The sequence below is a fragment of the Clinocottus analis genome, unplaced genomic scaffold (assembly GCF_023055335.1).
Source record: "Clinocottus analis isolate CAN_PGR_092001 unplaced genomic scaffold, fCliAna1.0.p SCAF_7, whole genome shotgun sequence".
NCBI lineage: Eukaryota > Metazoa > Chordata > Actinopteri > Perciformes > Cottidae > Clinocottus > Clinocottus analis.
In genome coordinates, this window is record NW_027176229.1 from 4,517,240 (window position 1) to 4,540,096 (window position 22,857).

At 44.8% G+C, this 22,857-nt stretch overlaps 3 protein-coding genes across 4 annotated transcripts; 2 read left to right on the top strand and 1 right to left on the bottom strand.

The window, feature by feature from the left end:
* On the top strand, positions 1–3,876 carry zgc:64051 (leukocyte surface antigen CD53). Its single transcript, XM_068566381.1, has 8 exons — positions 1–48; positions 655–739; positions 1,468–1,656; positions 2,655–2,729; positions 2,809–2,916; positions 2,997–3,101; positions 3,211–3,294; positions 3,388–3,876. Exons 2-8 carry the CDS (start codon positions 677–679, stop codon positions 3,457–3,459), a joined length of 696 nt encoding a protein of 231 aa, XP_068422482.1. The 5' UTR covers positions 1–48; positions 655–676; the 3' UTR covers positions 3,460–3,876.
* A 307-nt stretch (positions 3,877–4,183) lies between these two features.
* Positions 4,184–18,580, bottom strand: araf (A-Raf proto-oncogene, serine/threonine kinase). 2 transcript variants are annotated; one of them, XM_068604678.1, is made up of 16 exons: positions 18,473–18,580; positions 17,214–17,427; positions 16,293–16,396; positions 15,634–15,736; positions 15,325–15,479; positions 14,374–14,472; positions 13,761–13,905; positions 13,458–13,485; positions 13,202–13,329; positions 12,867–13,069; positions 12,104–12,280; positions 11,669–11,715; positions 10,902–11,020; positions 10,169–10,300; positions 8,608–8,742; positions 4,184–8,226 (listed from the first exon to the last, which is right to left on the bottom strand). In XM_068604678.1, the coding sequence occupies exons 2-16, from the start codon at positions 17,322–17,324 to the stop codon at positions 8,086–8,088; spliced, it is 1,827 nt and encodes a 608-aa protein (XP_068460779.1). In that variant the 5' UTR covers positions 17,325–17,427; positions 18,473–18,580; the 3' UTR covers positions 4,184–8,085. The 2 variants fall into 2 exon arrangements, with proteins under 2 accessions (XP_068460779.1, XP_068460780.1); XM_068604679.1 differs by lacking the exon at positions 18,473–18,580 and adding an exon at positions 18,176–18,317.
* Positions 18,581–19,020: 440 nt separating this feature from the next.
* uqcc3 (ubiquinol-cytochrome c reductase complex assembly factor 3) lies at positions 19,021–22,670 on the top strand. The gene is made up of 2 exons (XM_068566363.1): positions 19,021–19,255; positions 21,322–22,670. The coding sequence occupies exons 1-2, from the start codon at positions 19,139–19,141 to the stop codon at positions 21,445–21,447; spliced, it is 243 nt and encodes an 80-aa protein (XP_068422464.1). The 5' UTR covers positions 19,021–19,138; the 3' UTR covers positions 21,448–22,670.
* Positions 22,671–22,857: the final 187 nt, after the last annotated feature.

Here is a 22,857-nt window from a genome sequence, read left to right on the forward strand (position 1 = left end):
CTCAGTTCCCTCAACGCTCCACAGACGAGCTGAATATTCTCTCAAACGGTAAGACCTGAACTTCATTTCTCATCTTTCTTTCTTCTTTATCATAAAACAATGTGTTGACGTTGTGAGAGAATACTAGAAAAAAAAAGATACCTAATAAAGAGTTTGAAAGACTAAAAAATGACTTAAAATAACCAACAAAGCCATCTCAGCCAAAGTATCGCGTGTAGAAGTTTAGTACAACCAGGAATCAAAGTTAGCTAAATAATATTATTCTGCCATCCTTTATTATCATTCGTATGTCAAGGTCAGTTCTAAATAGATGATCTGTTTGAGGTTTCTGATGCCGTTTGAATATCTAGATATATTTTCTGTGGCGGTAGTTTTTATTTCCGCAGTGGAACAAACACTTGTGACGTCATCAGCAACAACAACTGCAATACACGTCTGTTTAATGAACATGAAATGTAACGCAACACACTCTCTGCTGGGAGGAAACACAGGAAGTGAGATGTGTCAGCACAGACCCCGACACACGCGTACACATTCACTAAAACCCTAAATAATTTACAGGTTTTTAGTTCAGAAAAGATACATGTGTGCTTCCTCTGTTCACGTTAGATGAAATCTGATCATCTGAATGTGTATTTGTTGTTTGTGTTGCAGGTCTGATCAGAGGTTTTCCAGAATGGCTCAAAGCTGCCTCAAGTGTTTAAAGTACACCATGTGTTTCGCCAACTTCCTGTGCTTTGTATGTATGTTTCAATCATCCAGCGTCACATTCGGTCGTAGCACGTGTTCAAAATGATGATCTGCCGCTGAAGGTGGTGCTGAACTGACAGGCAGAAGTGTGATCCTTTACTGAAAGCTAACTTTGATATTGCCACCGAGGACTTTATCCCATGTTTGTGTGTCTGAGGGACTAATGTGGACAAGAGGTGTTGAACCTGGTTGAGTCTTGAGGGAGATCTCCGGTCCACTAACAGGTCTGGTCCGGCTCAGGGAGTCACTGCAGGTGTCTGACGGCATGATGGAAGGAACCCGACAGAGAACGAGAACGTTGATCCTGTTTGTCCTGTTAGTCACTGACACGTCTTGCATCACATCGGCCAAGTACTCTGACATTGAAAGTATTTTTCGAAAAAACATCACCAGCACGCCTCTCTCCAACTGTCACTCCCGTTTCATGGGAACAAGTCACATGACACATTAAGCAAACGGTTTTATTTCTCTGTTTGGTTACTTCCATAATGTATCAGACAGTTAGGATCTGACATGTCAACAATCCCTTTCACGTGAGGAGCTGCTCTCAATACTCACAACTGGACCAATGTCTAAAAATGTCCCATTAGTCACAGGAACATGGAGAAAGGCTCCAGGTTGAAGAAGTATAGTTAGATCAGATATAATTGTTCGATAAATATAATTGTATTATCATGAATCCTAAGCATTGTGTAATCATGTTAATGATCCTGTCAGATGTGCGGTGTGGCGGTGCTGAGCTTCGGCGTCTACATGATGGTGAACTTCAGGATGGCCACCCTCACCCCGACCCTGGCCAGCTTCAACTCAGCCAACATGCTGCTGATCAGCGGCATCGTCATCACATGCGTGTCCTTCCTGGGCTTCCTGGGCGCTCTGAAGGAGAACCGCTGTCTCCTGCTGACGGTAGGACACGCCTAACCTACTTTTTACCTACTCCTACCCTAAACTGCTCTAACCTACCACTACCCTAAACTACTCTAAACTACTCCTACCCTAAACTACTCTAAACTAGACATAACCTAAACTACTCTAAACTACTCCTACCCTAAACTACTCTAACCTACCACTACCCTAAACTACTCTAAACTACCCCTACCCTAAACTACTCTAAACTACTCCTACCCTAAACTACTCCTACCCTAAACTACTCTAAACTAGACATAACCTAAACTACTCTAAACTACTCCTACCCTAAACTACTCTAAACTACTCCTACCCTAAACTACTCTAAACTAGCCCTACCCTAAACTACTCCTACCCTAAACTACTCTAACCTACTCCTACCCTAAACTACTCTAAACTACCCCTACCCTAAACTACTCTAAACTACCACTACCCTAAACTACCCCTATCCTAAACTACTCTAAACTACTCCTACCCTAAACTACTCTAAACTAGACATAACCTAAACTACTCTAAACTACTCCTACCCTAAACTACTCTAAACTACTCTAAACTACTCCTACCCTAAACTACTCTAACCTACTCCTACTCTAAACTACTCCTACTACCAAACACGACCAAATACTACTACATACTACCAAACACTTTTTGCTTTTGTACAAAGTCAATCAACTGCTGGTCTTTAACATCTTTAAGGTCAGCAACAGGGTGAACATGGACAAAAGAAGGAGTGGTTTGTCCCTCACAGGGACCCTTACTACTGAACAATACCTGTTCAGAAATTTAAAAAAAAAAAACAGATTTATAAACTAGATATGTATGTTAACTTGTTGTTGCTCCAGAGTGCTGTTATATTGTTCTGATAACATTACTTTAAAATATAAGCGTGCAATACTAGTTTTTACTTCATTATTGAATTTGACGCATGATACGGTTATACTTTGCCCAGCCCTAGTTTGAACATGACGTGAAGATGAAACCTCTTGTTCTGTTGACAGTTTTTCCTGCTGCTGTTCTTCCTGATGCTGGTGGAGCTGACTGCAGCATGCTTTCTGCTCATGTACGAGAAAGAGGTAGGTCCCACCGGCTGGTGCTCCTAGAGGAAACGCACATAAACTATGAATAATCTGCACATCTCTCGTCAATATTTAGATCGCTAGCATTGTGAAAGAGGATCTCAACAAGGGTTTGGAAAAGGCCAAAGGAGAGAGCGCAAACTCAACGGATGTGATGAGTGAGTGGGACATGGTTCAGGAGAAGGTGAGCGGATCAGAGCTGACAGCTCGCATAATCGTCTGCTGCAATACATCATCATGAACCTTTTTAATAATCGCTTTCAGCTCGAGTGCTGTGGCGTCCTTAATGCGTCCGACTGGGGGGACAAAGTGCCCAAATCCTGCTGCCTGAAGGATTGTCACACACTAAATCCCAAGTACAGAGAAAAGGTAGACAATGCAGCTCAGAGGTCCCCTTTGTGCCGGATGGACGCTTTACTTTCGACTGCATTTGACTGTTGGTTGCAGTTGACCTCAACTTCATGCTCTTTGTTTGCAGGGTTGTTTGGTGATGTTGCAGAATTGGTTTGAGGAGAATTTCCTAACCACTGGGATTTCTGTCATTGTCCTCTGCATTATCGAGGTAAACTGAGGCATACTTAATTTGTTTAAATACTTAAATGTTCCAAATGGCCAAAAAGCAGATCCAAAATGTGTTTCTCTTGTTTGTTGACAGGTGCTGGGCATGTGTTTCGCCATGACGCTCTTCTGCCACATCAGCAGATCCGGACTGGGCTACAAGTTATAATCGTTCTCTCAGACAATAAATCAGTGTATCATCTGCGTATCTTACCATTAATATTGTTGTACAGTTAGTCCTTTGATAAATCCATGTTTGCAGAGTTCTAGAGAAATCATGTTTAAGATCATGAAATGATTATTTTGTGAGGACAGTGATTTTATAATCTCTGCTATGATCACATAACGAACAGAATAATTCTCAAGAAAACTTTGGCCTTGTGTAATCGTGAGTGAGCTATATGTAAATGATATTTCAGGCCGAGCTGTGTGACGTTAGCGCTGCTCGTTTCTCTCCACTGAGCAGCTTTAGAGGGAAGAGTAAGGAAGAGCAGTTGTTTCTGTAACATTCAATATATGAATAAATATACTTTTTAAAATCCTACTGTCCCACTGAAGCATCGTCAATATTAAAGACGACGCCGCGGCCTCCATTTTGACTAATTTTGTTTGACTTGTCAATTTTTTTGATCACTGATCTGTGGTGGAGCCACATGTGTTCACCACAAACACTTCCTGTTTGACTGTTCAACCCCCAGTAGTTCCTCTTAAGGCACTTGTTCCTCCAAATGTCCTCTTGTGAGAGGCAGCCTCAAAACACACGTCTAAGGCTTTAAGAGGTGTTGGGGAATTTTTCTAATTTATTAATAAACTGACATTTTTAAATAGTTTCCTTTTTTTTGGAAACCAAAACGCTTTTCAAACGATTGCACATGAAGTTGAAAACAAGCCGGTTACACAGATGAATGTATTTATTTAAATCCTGCAGCAATATTTTAAGACAAAAAAAAAAAAAAAACTACAAAAATACTAAGATTTCCTTTACACTTTAAAATAATTGTTCTTTTTGAAACCATCACACAAAAAATAGACAAGTAAATTTTTTGTAATAAAAAAAAAAGTAACTGTACACAGAAGAATATACCATTTATTGCAAACTGAACACCTCAGAAACTATAAACACAAGTATTTCAATTCCCCTACAGATGTGAAAACACACTAAATAACTCTACTCTGATGATACAGCTCTCCTCTCAGCAGCCGTTCAGCTTCACGTCAGTGGATCCAGTCGCTGCTTCCTCCTCCACACACCAGAGGACCGGGTTCCTCTGTGGGGATCTCCAAAGAGGAACCCGGTCCTCTGAGGGAGGCCCCCCACTCACACAAGGGAGCCGACATGATCCCACATCCTCTGAGTCCTCTGACAGGTGAAGACTTCTGCCTTTGCTTTACAGGAAACCTGCTCTAACTTACCATTGTGCCATTAAAAGATCAAACGCATCTCATTTAGAAAAGGTGGGTTTCTTTCATTCAGCAGCGTGACGCCGCCAACGCCACAAGCCTCAACAGGAACCCAGAGCACAGTCCCCTTCACACGGTGTTCACCAAGTAAAGCTGTCTGGTGGAACCATGAACGCGTGAACACATGAACGCATTAACCCACAAACCGAGTGGCTGAAAGGTTTCACACTAGTTTGAGCTCAGACAAGCCAAACACACCAGAGGAGACCTTGAGACGACCAGACAGTACCGGGACCCCAAAGACACAGGGGCCAAAAACACGGGGGGGGGGCCCTGGACACACAACACGCGGGGGCCTCGGACACACACACACAACACGCGGGGGCCTCGGACACACAACACGCGTGGGGCCCAGACAGTCGGGGCCCCGGACACACAGGACGTAAATGCTGCAAAGAGTGATGCCTCTCTGTCAACATTTATTGGAGAACATGATCAAGACATTAATAAATAAGGGAAAGACAGACGCAGCCCCCGCTGGTAGAACCCGGATCCACCACAGAACTGGAATGAGTAAGAACAGAAAGGGAACCCAGCCCCGAGTTACACAACACGGACATATAAGGTGTAAATGCCTGGTCCGCTGTCGGTTCAGTGAGGAGGGCCACGACCAGAGAGAAGAGGCCCTCGCCGAACACCCGACACCACAGGACTCAGTAGTACTATGCAGCCAATACCTCCATGATGCCAGGTAGGCCAGAGAGCAGAACTCTATCGATCACATCCCACAGAACAGTAGCAAATAGAAAGCAGCTCCTCTCGTGGACAACCAGCTGCTGATGCTTTCAATCAGGAAACAGAGGAGCCAGGAACCGCTTCTCAACCTGAAAGCAACTAAACGGGGCCTCCGTTATGTCGATTTAGGAGAAACCAAAAACAGGAGAGAAAAGCTGCCGTGAAGGGGAGAACGTTCCCCTCGTGTCCCGGGTCACAGAGGAAGCCAGGAGGAAGCCGACACCAGCACCCAGCCCCTCTCTGGTGGACTGAGGGACTATCTTTAGAACATAAATAACATGAAACTACTCGCTGTGATGAATTCAATCCCATGGTTCCTTTTATTCATAGAGGACTACAACCCCGACACCGTGGCACAGGCAGTCCCCCAACAATGGAGGGCTCAGCGGGGGCCGCTGGCTCCTGGGGGCCTTCTCCATGTCCAGCTGTGCTCACGAAGCAGCGAGGACACCGACAGCCACTCACCATGACCGGACCACGTCACCTGAAGAGGCCGGGGCCTTTCTTTCCCCCCCGCACCTCATCGATGCCTTTGATCTGGAGCGAGTACAAACATACTGCGTGAAGCAGAGCACACAGAGGTCACGGTGAGCATCAGAGGTCACACTGAGCAGCCTGAGCATCAAGAGGACCGTACTCTGAACGACTTAATGCATGAACACGCAGCAGCAGGCGGCGGCGAGGGTTTTGAGACGGCTAAAGCTGATCCATGTGCCTCCGTGAAAATCTGTCATCTGACACCCGGACACTGGATTCTGGGGCAGCCCGCCTCACATACAGTCCAGACTGAAAGCAGCCTCACCTGAACCCCTGTGACCTGGAGCCTGACCACCTTCTGGTCGAAGTGGAATGAAAAGCTTTGGGGTGCGAGTACCTCACACTGGACCGCGTCCACTGAGCTCTTAACCTGAAGCATCCTGATAGTACACACATGCTTCTTTATCTGCATCCATTGATTCTTAATCTTCTGCAGGGCGTTAGCGGCCTGTAAAGTTTTAAAGGGTTTTCTCTTAACTGACAAAGATAAAAAATACTTGGGACAATCTTGTGTTTTGGAGTCAGAGTGGAAAGTTAACTCATGAGGCGAACCCTTCTGTAAACGTTCAGTATTGGTCCCGACGACGTGACCCTGCGTTCAACCTGAACGTTGACAACAAGCTGAGAGACACGACGAGCAGCTCCGAGTGAAGCAGATGCATCAATGAGCTTCTAGAGATATGTCATTCACAAAACATTGCATTTTAAACTACAGACACTTCTGCTGGGCTAACTGTTCAAACTCCACAAGACAGGTGCTCCTTTGAGTTGAACTCGTGCTGTCGTCCATTGCTGCGTCAACGGGAACTGTTTGAGGACGCCTATCCAAGTGAGACGAGTCATTAACCCTTTGAGGAAGAAAAGGTCATTCTGAGCTACAGCATGTGCAGTAGAGCTGCACGCCTTCCTTTACCTAAGAAGCGCTGAGTGAGGTTCATCATCATCCTCAACAGAGTCCTCGATTTGAAAGAAAGGGTTCATCAGATCAAACGATTCTCTCTTTGTTTATTATTATATCAACGGTCTTTAATGAATGCAACTTGTAGGGGGAGCAAACTGAATTTCTTAAATAGTCTTCAGTGAATTTAGGAGACAATCCTACGAAGACGCTCCTGGAATCTAACTGGAACGAGCAAAGTAGTCCACAGACAGAGAAGTCCAACGTCAACGTGGTGATCGCTATGTTAGTCATGACTAACACAGCTGACATAAGCTACTCGATACAGCCTCATGTGCAGAGAAGCTTCCACTCAGGCAACAAGGGAACTCGCTGTTCTTTGCTGATTCCCATCCAGACTAGATGTGCCACCTTTTGACCAAGCATATCTTCGTCAGATCACTAGCTCCAGCTCTCAGATCTCCCGTCACCCTGACTGAAAGGAGCTGCATTTGAAATATGAATATACACTGCCTGGCCAAAAAAAAAAAGGTCACACACACTAATATTTCGTTGGACCGCCTTTAGCTTTGATTACGACACACATTCACTGTGCCATTGTTTCCATAAGCTTCTGCAATGTCACAAGATTTATTTCTATCCAGTGTTGCATTAATACCTCACCAAGATCTTGTATCGATGATGGTAGAGTCTGACCGCTGCGCTTGTACAGTAGGCAGTAGTAGTTAAATCCCGGTGGCGACTTTTTTTTGGCCAGGCGTGTATGTGGAAGCTGATCAGGGGACGTGAACTAGCAGCTCCGGGAGTTGGACTGGATACAATCGCTCGAAAAGGACCGAGTACGACGTCTGTCTCGATGTCTCACTACGGAAAACACAATTTAGCAGGCTGTGTGCAAAACATCCGTTTGAACCTTTTCCTCGAAACAAGTGAAAATCCCTCTGAGGAGGTCAGAGTACGTAACGATCAAAGGCATTTTAACTTCCTGCTACAAACAGTCAGCAATGATTTAACCCAACGAGCAGATCTTTGTCTCTGATAGGGAACCATCTTTTCCTTTTGATACCAGACTACAATGTCTTACAGTTATTTCTACAGTCACTGAGGGCTCCGCGGGGCAGGAGGGGGGTGGGGGGGCGGTGGTCTGCAGGACAGTCCTGTGGCCTAGAGGGGCATCAGCCTGGTGGTGTGGAACAGAAGAGGGTTCAGGTCCTCGGCGTGGACGGCCCGGTGGAGCGACGGCTCCGAGCGACTCCGCTCGATTTTTGGCAGCAGGTCTTGAACCTGCTCGATGGACACGAGGATCTGACGGAGGAACAATGACAGTCATTAAAATAATGTTATTAAAATAAATGCACTCATTATACAAGGAGCAACTATTTCACGTGCTAAGAATCCCCCAGCATTTCATCTCCGTAAAGGTTCTCGTTGGTCGGGTCACGACCTCTCTTTAGACTTCATCCATTAGAGTCTAGAGCCGAGTCCAGTTGCTGTGAATTAAGGACTAGAAGAAGAACTAGAAGAGTTCCTGTTCTGAAGGAAAACTTAAATGTCATTACACTATGTTGAACTTTGGTTTGGTTTAGTTTATAATCATATTCTCAAAAGATATTACCTTGTTATGAAGTAAGGCTCTCATGGATGAAGCTATGACATTGGAGTTGCTTCACGGCGTGAACACCTCACCTGTGGAAACAGGGGCCTCTCGTCTCGCTTGAACTTCTGACAGTCGATGATGAGCCTCTTCATGGACTTGGGGGAGGTGCTGTACAGCTTACTGAGGTCTGGAGACAAGTAGCCCCGCCCCACCATGAAGATGATCTGAGGAGAGCAGCACAGCAAACTGTGACTGGATGCGAGCGGCTGTTCATGTAGGTGCTCGTGATACAAAGCCAAGATACAGGAAGTACATCATTATCCTTTCTGAACAGCATGCATGGGAATGAACTACAACATAATATGCTGCAAGGACTGCGCTGCCAGTGAGCTGCTAACAGTTAACATGAACATGAGCCCTTCTCCGTTGATACAGAAACTCTTTGCTCCACAACATGTCTCCAGAGGATGAGTCCTGGAGCCGACGTTCTGTCTCCATTTTGCTTCAGATCAAAACGTCCACTCGCTCTACACTTAAAACTACAGGAAACTACACTACCATGGCATTTGCTGCAGATATTAATGGAGCATGGAATATTAAAATTAAAGTTGAAACAAATAGTTGAACAGAAACTAATTTGATAATTAATCGTTTCAGCAAATTTTAAGTAAAAATGCCCCCCAAAAAAGTATTTGCTGCTTTTCTTGGTTTCACGTTGTTGCGTTCTACATTTCTGGACCTTTTGTACATTAAACAATTAGTAACATGGAGAATATAATCTCCAGGTGGTGGCGGGGGTTTTGCTCCTGTGCACAACTCCTTCAAACTACACTGGTGTTGTGTCGTGTGGCAAACTGCACCACGTGCTAAGCACCCAAACACACCACTGCTTAAGGCTGAATTATACTTCTGCAACTACAACTCCGGCTGGCCACACAGTCGGATTGACGGACTCGTTTTGATTTTTAGTTCCCCTGCGTTTTCCTTATGCCAGACCAGCAGGTGGCGCAACGACCGTTTAGAGTCGACCTGCACACCGACGTTCACCGATATCTCCCACCAGGAATTCACCTCCATCTGCATGTTCTAATACTCCATCAGACGGGTTTTATAAATGCTCATATTTGTGGACCTCTTCAGCCAAACGTTCTTCAACAAGATCTATTGTTCGTGTTTCTACTGTGGCTTTTAAAAACAGCGGTATTATGCTATAAAACCGGAAATGAGACTCAGAAAGGACGTGGTTAGCGGACCAAACACAGCCTTCCGGGCTGCGTACGGCTCGCGTTGCTTTGACGGATAGTCAGAAATTTGGGGTGACGCACGCAAGCACGCAAAATGGCCGATTTGACCACGCAAGGTCGGCCATGCGTGTCTTGCGTGCTTGCGTCTCTGCGTAAAACCCGAGTATAAATCAGCCTCAAGCGCCTGAACTCAGCAGACTTTGGGTGTTGGATGACATTCGATCACTAGCTGCTCCACACAGTTGGAAGGTGAAGTGTGTTCCTAACAACTCATCCGGACCCGAGTGAACAGATACACTCTCCTTCAGACGATGTCATCGTTGTTATTAATCCTGAGCAGTTCTTTCGAAGAGAGGCCTTGCTATGCCAGACTAGTGTAAAGCCAAGAGGAGCATTGTGGCGTTACCTGGTCTCTGTTGTTGATGATGGAGTACGGCAGAGTCCCCGACATCAGCTCAAACAGCACGACTCCGTAGCCGTAGACATCAGACTGGAACGTGTACGGGTTGCTGTCCTGCATCCGGATCACCTCGGGAGCCTCAGGAGGAGACGAGCGGGAGACAAGGTAAGCATTTCCTTGGTGTGAGGACATGAATGCTGAGCTGAGCTTTCATTCAGCTTTTAGGCTAAAATATAGTTTTTGTGTCTATGCAGACAAAGTACTTGTTTTCATATAAGACGACCATACAACAATAATGACCCAAATATACATGAAGAAACTGTTTCTATCATATTCTGAGTTACAGAGCATGTTGTGTCTGTTATTATGTCGTCACATTATGCTACATTGTGGAGGGACATAGTGCTAAAACTGACTTTTGTCAGAAATCAACTGAGCCAAAGGAATAATGCGACAGCCTCTATGCTCAACCTGTACAGGTCAACACATTGAGCACGCTCACAACTGTCAAACTAAAATACGTCACCGGTGTAGAATGATACAAAAAGCAGATGCTTTAGTAGCTCAAGTCCAGATAAAAGAGAAGTTTTATATTTAACCAATCTAAGGTGGCCAAGTGTGGCTGACTGACAAAAGAATATTGCAAATTGAGTCTAATTGAGTCTTATGGCATCAAATGTAGTGTGTTCATCACAGAATGTCAGTGCATCAAAGTGATGCTAAACAGTGAGCGGCTCACCATCCACAGAATGGACCCACTGGGCTGCTCCACCTGTTGAGAGCCGCTCCACCGAGACTTCACCGTGGCCAAGCCGAAGTCTCCGATCTTCACGGTCCAGCCCTCGTGGAGAAAGATATCTAGCGGCAACGCTCAGGAACCATTACAACAAACACCTGGAACATACTTCAGGTATTAGCTACCTCACGAGCAAAGAAAGAAGCTGTTGAAACTGCCCATCGAATGACTTTTACCAAACATTAAACCATGTGAATATTTGGAACAGTCAGCAGCTACATGTTGTAACACTGTGCTAACACCACCTTACTGTATGCTAACACCTCCCACGCGATGCCAGCACCTCCCACACGATGCTAACACCTCCCACGCGATGCTAACACCTCCCACACCTGTTCACAATCAAGTTACTGCTTGTTCTAGACATGTCTGCATATTAAAGATTAGGATTCAGGTTTGTGGTTCAAGGTTTTCTTGGGGGGTGGCTGTAGCTCAGTCGAATGAGTGGTCGTCCCGTAACTGCAAGGTACCCGGTTTGATCCCCAGTCCCTCCATAGTTCACATGTCAAAGTGTCCCTGAGCGAGACACCTAACCCCCAGGTGCTCCCCGGGCGCCTCCCAAGGCAGCCCACTGCTCCTTATCCAAGGATGGGTCAAATGCAGAGAAGAATTTCCCAAAGCGGATTAATAAAGTGCATTTTTCTTTTCGTTTTAGTGATCTCAGCACAAACAGCTATGTCGCTAGTGAGAACTTGACAAGAAAAGGATACTGTTTGATTTCAGGTCTCGATGAATGATGTTCTTTGCATGAAGATAACTGAACGGGGGAAAACATCACTTATTATTGCATCCTGCATACTGTTAGAAAGCCATCAGCTCCCAGAGGTTCTCCTTCAGTATCAATAGCCTTTACTTACATTTCACTACATTGAGCGCCTCTGCACTATGATGGACTATTCAATCACATATTTTTAGAGCGTAGCTGAAACATGTTAAACAATAAACTGATTTAATCCCATTAGAAAAGTACAGAAAAAGTACATATGTTGCAGCTCATGGTATCATTTCTCTCTACTAAACTCACTTCCAATTTTACAAAGTACACAAAGTTGTGTACCGGGGAAAAAAAAGGCATCAAATCAATACTTGATGCGAGTAATTCAGCAGAGATTGAGTGGTAATGCTACTGTAGCAGCCGGTCTTACTCCATGCCCTGTGCCGTCTGTCTGGCCACATCAATGCGGCGCATGGTGTCAAACTTGGTTTCTGTGACGTGCAGATGGCGGTACAGGCTGCTGCCTTCACACCACTGGGTGATGATGGCAAAGTTGGGCTTAGTCATGTAGCCCATGAACAGCAGGATGTTGACGTGGCGGGTCTTCCTGCAGATAACGGAAATCACAATCACAGTCTCATCCATGATTAACATATTCATAATACGTGTTGGTCCAAATCCAAGTGGCGGCCACAGAGGTATTATGATATCCCACTAAATAGGTTCAAAGGCTATTTGGGACGGGGCCAAAACACATTGGACGACCGAGGTGTGGAGCTTCCTATTGGCCATTGCTCTTTCAAAATGAATAGACGGAAACATGTCATGTTCAACCACAAAAACCTTTGAGCGAAAAGGGGAATGAACACTGATAATTTCACACAAGACTAAAATGATAAAATCTCTCCTCAAAAGAACATAGTCAGATCCTGTAGAAATCATTACATTCTCTACTAGGAAGCCATGATTAAGTCAAGAGACAAAGATTCAGCAAAACTCTCTGTTGAACAGTGTGACTTCACAGAGACCAGATGACCTCATCTGGTCTAAACCAAACTGATTCTTACTGATCAACGAGGGTCTGTTGGTGAAGATACAAAATTATCTGAAGAAAACGTTGTTTTAATGATGTCAGAACATTTCTTTCCAATAAGTAAGGTTTCCAGGGATGGAAGAAAAACAGCACTTCTCACCGCAAGACCTGCATTTCGTTCTTGAAGGCCTGCAGCTGTTCGGGGGTCGGCTCTGTGACTTTAAGGATCTTGATGGCCACGTCTCCGTGCCACTTGCCCTTGAAGACGGTTCCAAAGGAGCCGGCGCCTATTCTCTTCTGAATGGTGACTTCTCGAGAGTGGACCTCCCAGTAGTAACTTGAGTCTCTGTAGCCGCCTCGGTGCTGAAAGATCACATAGATTAAATGTGTTTAACTACTAACTCACAGCACAGGTCAATCATCATGGGATTAGCGCTGGGGTTTTGACGTTAGTTCGACCCCAGTGACCCGCAGATGAGGTCAAAGACTACGTACCACTTTTTTTTTCTCGTCGGACGAGGAAGGCTTGCGCTCCTTGTGCTCTGAGGGAGACTTTGGTGGTCTCCTCCCCGGAGAGCCGAGAGACGGTGGGCTGGTGGAGGGTTTTGGTGAGGGTTCAGGACCTGCAGGGATGAGAAAGAGTCACACGTACTTCAACAATAACACCACACGTAAAATCACTAATTAATAGAAATTCTGACTACAGATTAAAATGTACATATAGAACTTTACAAATACAAAATTCACGTACCCATTGTGTTGTTGAATTTGAGTGCTTCCTAAAAAAGGAGGAGATACCCTGCATTTTAAATTCACATATGGTTTTCAACACACAGGTCTGCAGTTTGCAGACTTTATCAAGACCAACATGTTCAAGTACTCGAGCTCGGTGTTTCAGCTTGTAACTAAAACGATATCAAAGAGCTCGTCGGCAGCGAAAAGCATGCAGTCGTTAACACGGTTCACCTTCTCAGTTCTTAGACATTTAGCAGGTACGAACAGCAGATACATTTGAATCCTCTTGTGAAACATGGAGCAAGCAGCCCGCACTGACCTCTATAATGCTGGTACCAGCTGGGCCCACAGTGCTGACCATATGAACATTGGGTGTGGAGGTGGAGCGATGCCTCTGTAGAGACTGGCCATCTCCACCCGGCATGGGGAATCGAAAAGCTGAGGTGGGGGACAGGAGGTCCATCCTGAGAGAACAAGTAAAACAGTCATGTGTATTGAATTATATCCGATTTACAAACCAAGACTATAGTGTCCCCCTAAAGCTCAGTTTGTACTCGCAGGACTGAAGCTGGCGCGAGGCGTGCGCACCAGAAATTGACGTAATCACGGCCGGCTGCGATCGTTCACTGATAACGCACTAGTTTATGTCGAAGGGTGATTAGACAAAGTAGCCCAATTAGTTTTGAGACGCTTTAGAAACAGGAAGTCTTCAGATTCTTCTCATGAGTAAATGTTTTGCAGCCAAACCAAAAAGTTCAACCTTTGTTTCTTTAAGATGCATGAATATGAGATCTGGATCTTTAAATAAACACATTTCCTCCTCGGCGTTCTTCATACTCGGAGCGTGCACGTCGTCTGTGGAGGCTCATGCTACGACACCGGCGCTAGCATAAGCAAAGCTTGAATCTACTTTGTTTAGTATAGGAGCTTACCCAGCAGGCTCTGGGGTTAAGGCTAGGTTGCTCTGGGATGGGGAATTTTCTGGCAATAGTATCCGTGGGTACTCATCTGTGCAGGGATTAGTATCAACCCTGGACAAAACATAGGAGAAAAGGGATAGCACAAGAGACATGATGAAACAATGCGTCAGACAAAGGAACACTCATTTACATGAAGGAGGCTCTTGTTATTACACATCTATATGCAACCCACACAGACGGCCCTTAATCGGGTTAGATTTTTACGAGCTATATTGTTAACCTGATTGTGGCATTGTACCTAATTATTTTTCTTATTTTAGACTTTTAATTTGCACTTTGACCAATTTGTATTGCCACTGCTCAGCCGAGGACAAAAACAGGAACCATTATCTGATAAGAACACAAACTAAGCAACTCGCTGGTTCATTTCTTTCAGAAAAACTAAATACATTCAACAACGATTACATCTCATAATAGACAAAAAAACCAAGCACACAGACATCTATGGGACAGGCTGATGTGATAATTTTAAACTCGTAAAACATTTTACACATGTTCATCTGTGGATCCTAGTCCTGGATATGGACGATTGTTTCAGGTCACAGATGTCTGGCTTTTAGTCTGTTTTGGACTTGTGTTGACACTTGACCTTAGAAAATGTTAACTATAAAATAAAACGATACAACTGAGCAAGCTGTAGACGTGTGGTTTAAAGCACTAGAACAAGAAAGGATGTTGCCTTTGAGCTGAGATTATCTTCCATCCTTTAAAGACAGCTAAATGTTTCTTTATTTGTTATCAATATATGTAAAAAGAAAAAATAAATTCCAGTAGGAGATTCTGCATCCCGCCTCCATCTAGTGATAGTGCAGTGCATGCTGTAGACGGCAGTTACGCTAAAGAAACAGCGGCAACTGAGAAAACATCATAAAGACACTTCGCACCCTCTGCTCCTCAACTCACCGTTTGGTCACTGTGTCCATGTCCACACACACAGTGGGGACCTTGCTACTGCAGTGCTGGTGGAATTTGTAGCAGCATGTCTGACATCTGAAGCCGTTAAAAAGAAACTTGTGGCAAAAATCACAGTAGGCCAGTTTGAAGAAGGTTTTCCGTACCTGCATGAATAAAGAGGCCACAATCGTCACTTTACATCAGCTATGTAATTATGAACCAAAATATCAGCTGGCACGCCAACCAGGTTACCGATAGGTTGGCATTGTGTAAATAAAAGGTATTTCAGTGAAGCCATAATCATATAATCATACTTACAAAGTTATGCATGGTGAGGGGAATATCATCCAGGACCTCGACTAGCAGCTCCTCTCCAACCAGTGGAGTGATGTCCGTGTCCCAGTCGGTCAGTCTCTTACGACTACAGAGCAAAGACATCAAAACATTTGTGTATCATCACCCGTTAAAACTTGACATGTCCAAACCCGAGGGGTCTGGTTCCACCATTTGTGCTTCTCACAATTCAATTCTTATGATGTCCTCGATGGTGAGTATCAGACAATACTGCATGAGTCTGATCGCTCTTGGAACGTGAGATCATGTTTGTTATGCTACGGGGAAATATAGTGGAACATATTGTCTATGCACATAGTGTATATGTTGAAGATAAGACGTGCACACACACACACACACACACACACACACACACACACACACACACACACACACACACACACACACACACACACACACACACACACACACACACACACATGTTTGAGCAAGAAATAACCTCATTCTCTGCCTCAAGTCTTAATACTCAACAAATATTTGAACAAACCACACTGAACAACACGCAGATATTTAACTAAAGCCGATTCTTTGCTGTTGCCTCTTGATCTTTTATGCTGGCGATGAGGAACCCATTACCTTATGGTGTGGGAGGACATTCAGAGGACAACATCTTGACATCTTACCCTTCTAAAAGGCGAAACACAGCACAGCAGTCTTGGCTCAGGCCTCTCACTTTGAGCGCTTTGTCTAGACTCTCGTACACAGTCTGTCCTTGGCGAACATTCACCTGAGAACAGGAAACAGTATTTGAACAAATGCGACTTTGAAATGACATTCAGGGGTCCAGGTACACAACGGTAGAAAGGAGGAATATTAGAAGTACTGATAAGCAGAAATGACAGCAGCAAATTGAGTTAATGTTGACAACAAGATAATTAATGTTTCCCTCCAAATGTTACGTTCCTATTCGGACCACAACATGGCTCTTATTGACATAGTGGGATGACTGTTAACCACAGCTGCTGCTCCATGGTGATGTTACTGCACAATAACATGTCACAATGATATGTGCATTTCTAACATAGATTACAAAACAGATTTGGTACATAGTGCACCACAGTGAAAAAGCACAGCAGGAAAACACAAAGATATATTATTATTATTATTATTATTATTATTAGTGCTGAGCTCCTCACATGGCTGGATATTTACAGTAGATTAATATGGATAACATGAGCAGTAGATTGGCTCCACATAATTATAATGCTCAACCATTTTCACTAGCATTACAATTTAGCAATTATTTTTCTGAACATGAACACAAGACATCTACATCTGAATAATAAGCTGAACAGACGCTGGTAGCAGGCGCCATCTGTGAAATCTGACACCAACTGTCCACTAGCTTACTCATAAAAAAGATGTCACATTTTGTGTGATTAATTACACTTACAAAGCAACAGTGCTGGCGTCATTCATGACAGAAATGGCAGTAGTCAGCTACCACTTCTTAATCCTGTTACATCTATTCTGTATGTCTAGATGTGTTTATTACATGTTATGCTGGTTCATTGATTAAGAGCGGTGTAAGCCAGTAATCTCACCACTGTCCTCTGTTTGTTGGGGAGGTAGACTCGGATGGTGCCCCCACCTCGGGGTACATCCTCTGGACTGGTCTCCCCCGAAGAGGAGTAGGAGGAGGAGGTGGAGGACATGATGGGAGATCGCAGGAGCTGGGACACGGAGCACTTAGACACCCACAACCTCAGGACAGCTTCATGCACAGTGGAGTCCACAAGAGTTTCCTTTCCTAGTTTCCTGCAACAGACACATTTCAGTTTGTACATTGTTGTGGCAAAAATGACATTTTCTGTTCTATAGATTATGATAATAGCGTGGGTTGAGGATGGAGATGACTCGCCCAAGTAATCAACCATAAGAAACCAACACCAAGCACAGAGCCGGTTCCAACACCCTCCATCAACAACACACATGTAGATATATAAATAATATGCAAATGACCAAAAACATAAACACAAGTTCTGAAGACGAAAGTTTGTGGGTGATTTGAATTTCTATAACTTTGAATCATAATGCTAAATGACGTTACATTGACTGAGAAGGGGTAAATGTGCTGCCCTCACTTGTATGCACACATGAAATGATCCAGAGGAGCTGTGAGCGGGTCACACGGAGTTTCCTCTGGACACAAGTTACAATGACGATCCGAGAGAGAAAGCAGCGCAGCCGCTCCGGACCCGGTGATCAGACTACAGCACCTGTACAACGGGCCGATGTGCAGGACGGCCTTTTAATCAATGCTGACAGTCAAAGTGCGAACTCCTCGCATGCTAATCCGACCTAACGTTAGCCATTAGCTTAGCATGGGATTTGCCTTCGATGCAATCTGACATTTGTACTTTTGGAAGGCCGTGCTTGTCTCGGGGCGACAGCTAGCCCTTAAAGCGGACCAACGCGCTGCCGAGGCGGCAGGCTGGTGGGAAGTGGGTCAAAGGGGACACGGTGGCCTACAGCGGTACGGGAAAGCGAACAAAAGTTAGCAAACCTCTCGGTTCCTCTCACAACGAGCTGCCGGGAGCCCGGCAGAGATTACCCGGAGCCTCGTCTCCCTCCCTCCGCTGTGGAGGGCTGCATGCTAACGTTAGCCCGCCGGGGGTTTTACCACCGCGTCAGCTTGTTGCTCCTTCATGTCTTCCCCAAATACACAGCAGTGACGTGTTCAGCCGACAGCAGTAACACAGCCTGAACAGTTGCTGACATGATGCTACGTTCACCAGGATAACAGCGAAACCGTCTTCCGTCGGTGTGTTTAATACAGTTTAGATAGAAGTTAAACGCTTACCTGTAGCAGCCATCTTGAATTCTTTCAAGCTGAAGTCGGATGATCTGTCAAGAACTTCGGGGAAAGCGGAAAACCTCCGAAAAGCTCCTTCTTCATTGGTTGGATCTCGGCCGCTTGAGGGAGAGCACGGCGCAATGCCCACAGTGGCCCATGGGGGGCGCACGTCGTGCTGGAGAGAGCACGCAGTACAACGATGACACTCAACAGTGTGGGGAATCATAATGGCTGTATTAAATGTGGATTATTAGCCCACAGGATGACGTGGCTATTATAGTCTAATGTCTCAGTCCACTATATCACAATAGTGGACCTTTACTCGTCGTGTAGCAGTGTGAATTAAATGCATGTTTGGAGTGGTGGGGCATTTGAGTCTTGTTGCGTTTCCTCAATAAAAGAAGCGGAGTGATTTGTTCACGCTAGTTGTTAGTTAGTTAGTTAGTCCCTGTCACCGGGCCTCTCGTGCCTTAGCCTTCAAACAGCCGTGACTCCACCCACTCCCACACAGCAGGTGGCGCTATACACTATTACCGGACGACGAAGAAGAAAAAGATATCCCAGCGTGCACTGCTGCTGCGGTGCCCGACGTTACCAAATGAAGTGAATGGTTTGTGCAGCCACGAAGACGCATAGATCAGGCCGGTACTGCGCCTACTCCCCCGCTCCAGGATGAGCTCCATGCGGACCCTTCTGGGCGCCGGCGCGCTGACCGCAACCATGGGTCTCGGCTATGGGATGTGGGCCATCATATCTCCCGGAGAAGAACGGCGGAAAGAGCTCCTCAAGGTGAGTCCTCCGGGTGTCATGCAGCGTACAGACTAACCCAGTGTCCTGTTCGTCCAGTGCCAGTACAGCAGAGCATGCCTGGGCTTGTTTGTTAATGTGCATCGGTGGAAAGCAACAATAGCAGCAACAACACAACTCTCTGGACAATATGGTCCACGTGACCACACAGGAGAGCAGAGAGCCCAACATGAAGAACATGCTACATAACACATACTAAACTGTGTCATATGTGGAGGATGAGTTAGGAGGCCCACAGCCAGGAAGCTGCTTGGAGTCAGCTGGTCCAGCAGCTGATACTCAGTGTCTAGGGTCCTGTAGCGCTTTTCTCCGACGTCACTCATGCTTATGCTGTGTTCACACCGAACGCGACAAAAAAAATTCACGTCGCGTCTACCGCATCAGTTGTGTCGCGCCACAAAAAAAGGATGTTCACACCAAACGCAACATGACTAATCGAGCCGCCACAAAGGGGGCGTGGCTTATCTCTGTAGCTTCTCCCTGGGAAAATAACGATCTTTTACGCTATAAACTATGGAAGAAATAACCACCAGTTCTGCTTTATACTTGTTGTGTTACTTCCACACACGTCAGAACATCAAACTCCATCGTGTCTGGGTTCATAATATCATCCGTAGTCCCACAACAGCGTCTATATGACGGCCGCTATCACCGGCAGAAGTTTGATTCAACAACAGGACGACGGTGACGAGCGGAACATCTCAACGCTGATTGGCTGACGCAACTATGACTCACGCGTTTTTGTCGCCAGGAGTTGGGAAATTTCAACTCGCGCGACAAGCTGTCGCGTCCGACGCTCTGTTCGCCCCGCGGCAAACTCGCTGTTCGTGTCGCCTCAAACGCGTCTGTCGCGTCGCTCCCCAGAAAAGTCTCGTCTACGCAGCTCCTACGCAGCTGTGCGTTGACTTTGCATGTAATCTGGTCGCGCGACCAAATTTTGTCGCGTTCGGTGTGAACACCGCATGAAGGTCGTAGCTTTGCTCTCTACATAAAGTCCCTTTTTTTGTTTGTAATTCGGCCGGTGCTGGCAATGTCTTCAGGAGGGAGGACGTTTGTGAGGAAGTCTATGAGCAGCTGCAGGGTGAGGTCCTCTCAGCAGGGTCAGTGATGACACCAGCTGGTTGGACCATGTTCTCTGGACAGGACCAGAGATGTCACCAGGCCCACGGCGTTACTCATGTCCTTTCAGCAGGTCACATGACATCTATTGCTTCTGTCCATCAGAAGAGGGACTCCTCCTCTGTTGCTCTCCTGAAGGATTCTTCCTTTTTTTTCTCCTGTGAAAGGTTTATTACTTTTTGAGGGGCGTTCTTCCTGATCTTATGTGAGGTCCTGAGACAGGGATGTTGCATGTGTACATATTGTAACGCCCTCTGACGAGGATTTGTAATTTGTTATTTTGGGTTATACGAAATAAACTGAACTGAATTCCTCACATCCTCTGAGGAGACTGGTCCTTTTCAATACATATCGCTGTCATCTTTCAAACCATCAGTGAGAAAAGGACCACAATGTTTTATGTATAAAAGCCATATGTATATAATTATATAATATAATATGATTGATTGATTGCCTTATTTTCTTTTAATGTTATTCAAAAAATTCTAAGGCAAATTTCTTGTATATACAATCATACTTTGACTCTGAGCTGAAAGTAAACACAGTCGACTCCGGTTTTCAGTACTTTCATTTTGTCTGGTTTAAGATTTCACAAAAAATCAAACAAGGTGGACACAAGCTTAAACTCCGTAAAGCAGCATCAAGCTGCTTGTTTGATGATACCTGCTAAAGCTTTAGTAAATTGTCTTTGTTACCGATATTATAGACTAAATATAAGAAGTGGACGTAGTCAGACTCTTATATTGAACATGTGCAAATAAACAGCCAGTAGAAAAACTCTTGTGATCAGTAGAGTAACTCAAGTAAAGTAACTTGTGGTCAGTAGAGTAACTCATGTAATGTAACTCTTGAGGTCAGTAGAGTAACTCATGTAAAGTAACTCTTGTGATCAGTAGAGTAACTTGTGCCTTTTGCTTACCGCCCATCAGAATCTGCCTGAATCGAACCCGCTGAGAATGGATGAGACAAGGAGGAGGAATGCTCTGGTGATGCAGGCCCTGAAGGAGGCGGCTGAAACCAACGAGAACGTTGCAAGAGGAAGATTTCCAAAATAGCCGGGCCCAGTTCTGTGACCCGCTGTGAAAAACTCTGTGTATTGCTCTCTGCTGGCATGTTCAAATAAAGATGAACATTATGTGCTTTTCCTAGAGATTGGTGTCAGATTGTGAAAACAATTTACCCTCTGATGTATAAATTGTTTATTAAAACTCATGTTTTCAGTCTATTTCCATTGTACTTCTCTGGAAGTTCCCATTTGATTCCCTGGAGTGATTGTATGGCGGTGAATGTGTTTGTGCTTCATACCCACAGATACCAGCAGAGCGCGCTGTCTGTGCAGTTAATATGACGGCATGGTCTTGAAATCTAGTCAAAATGCACTTTTCTGATATGATATATTTATTTGTTCTCTGACTTGGTCTGTAAAGAAACTTCATGGCCCAAACTCTTGCATAATGTGTGATGTATAACAACAGGAACCAGTAGTCTTTCCCCAGGGATGTGACAATATGTAAAGTCTCCATTGTTTCTTAATGCAGCTCAGTCACATCATCAAACAGCTCTGTGAGGGCCAGCTGTCTGACATAGCGAGACCCTATTTGAAAGAGGGTCTTTACTCATTCTAGGACTATTACATTATCATTAGGAACATGGCAAACAATAATACAACTTGGAACATAGGTTTCACATCTAAACAATAGAGGTATAACACAATGTGTTATGTATAAAAGCCATATGTATGTAGTTATATAATATGATTGATGATTGCCTTACTTTCTTTTAATGTTATTCAAAAATTCTAAGGCAAATTTCTTGTATATACAATCAATCATTTCATTTAGTAGATAATAAAGTTCAATCTAAAGCGACAAGATGGACCCCCCTCTTCCCCCCATCTTTTGAGTCGGACAAACGGAGCAGCAAGAGTCATCTGTTCTTATCCATCAATTCAAGAGCAGAGGAGTCGTGTAAAAAAGATATCTAGGATTTCAAATTCCAGATGTGATATCATGACGTTATAAAGCCTTTTCACCTGATTAATGTTCAATGGTCTTGTACCTGTACTTGTATAGTGCCTTTACGGTCCTAAGAGCCCTTAAAACGCTTTTGAACTCATCATTCACATTCATACACTGATGGTCTATCTGACTGGACCAAATCCAGATTGGTATCCTGATCTTTATTTGTTGACATTTGTCACGTTTGTCGATCTTCTCTTAAAGTGGGCTACACACGTTGCGCATTCTGATAACGCAGCCTCCGGATGGGTTGTACCATGCGAGAAAGTTCACCCCTCCCATATAGAGTTGGTTCGGTCCATTATGGAACCAACCAACTCTGATTGGGAGGGAAGAACTTCCTCGCGAGGTGCAACAGGTGTATCACGCGAGGAAGTTGGTCCGTGTCTACGGCTGCCGTTTCTCAGGATGCGATCTTCTCTCTACTTGATGAGAAAACTCACAACT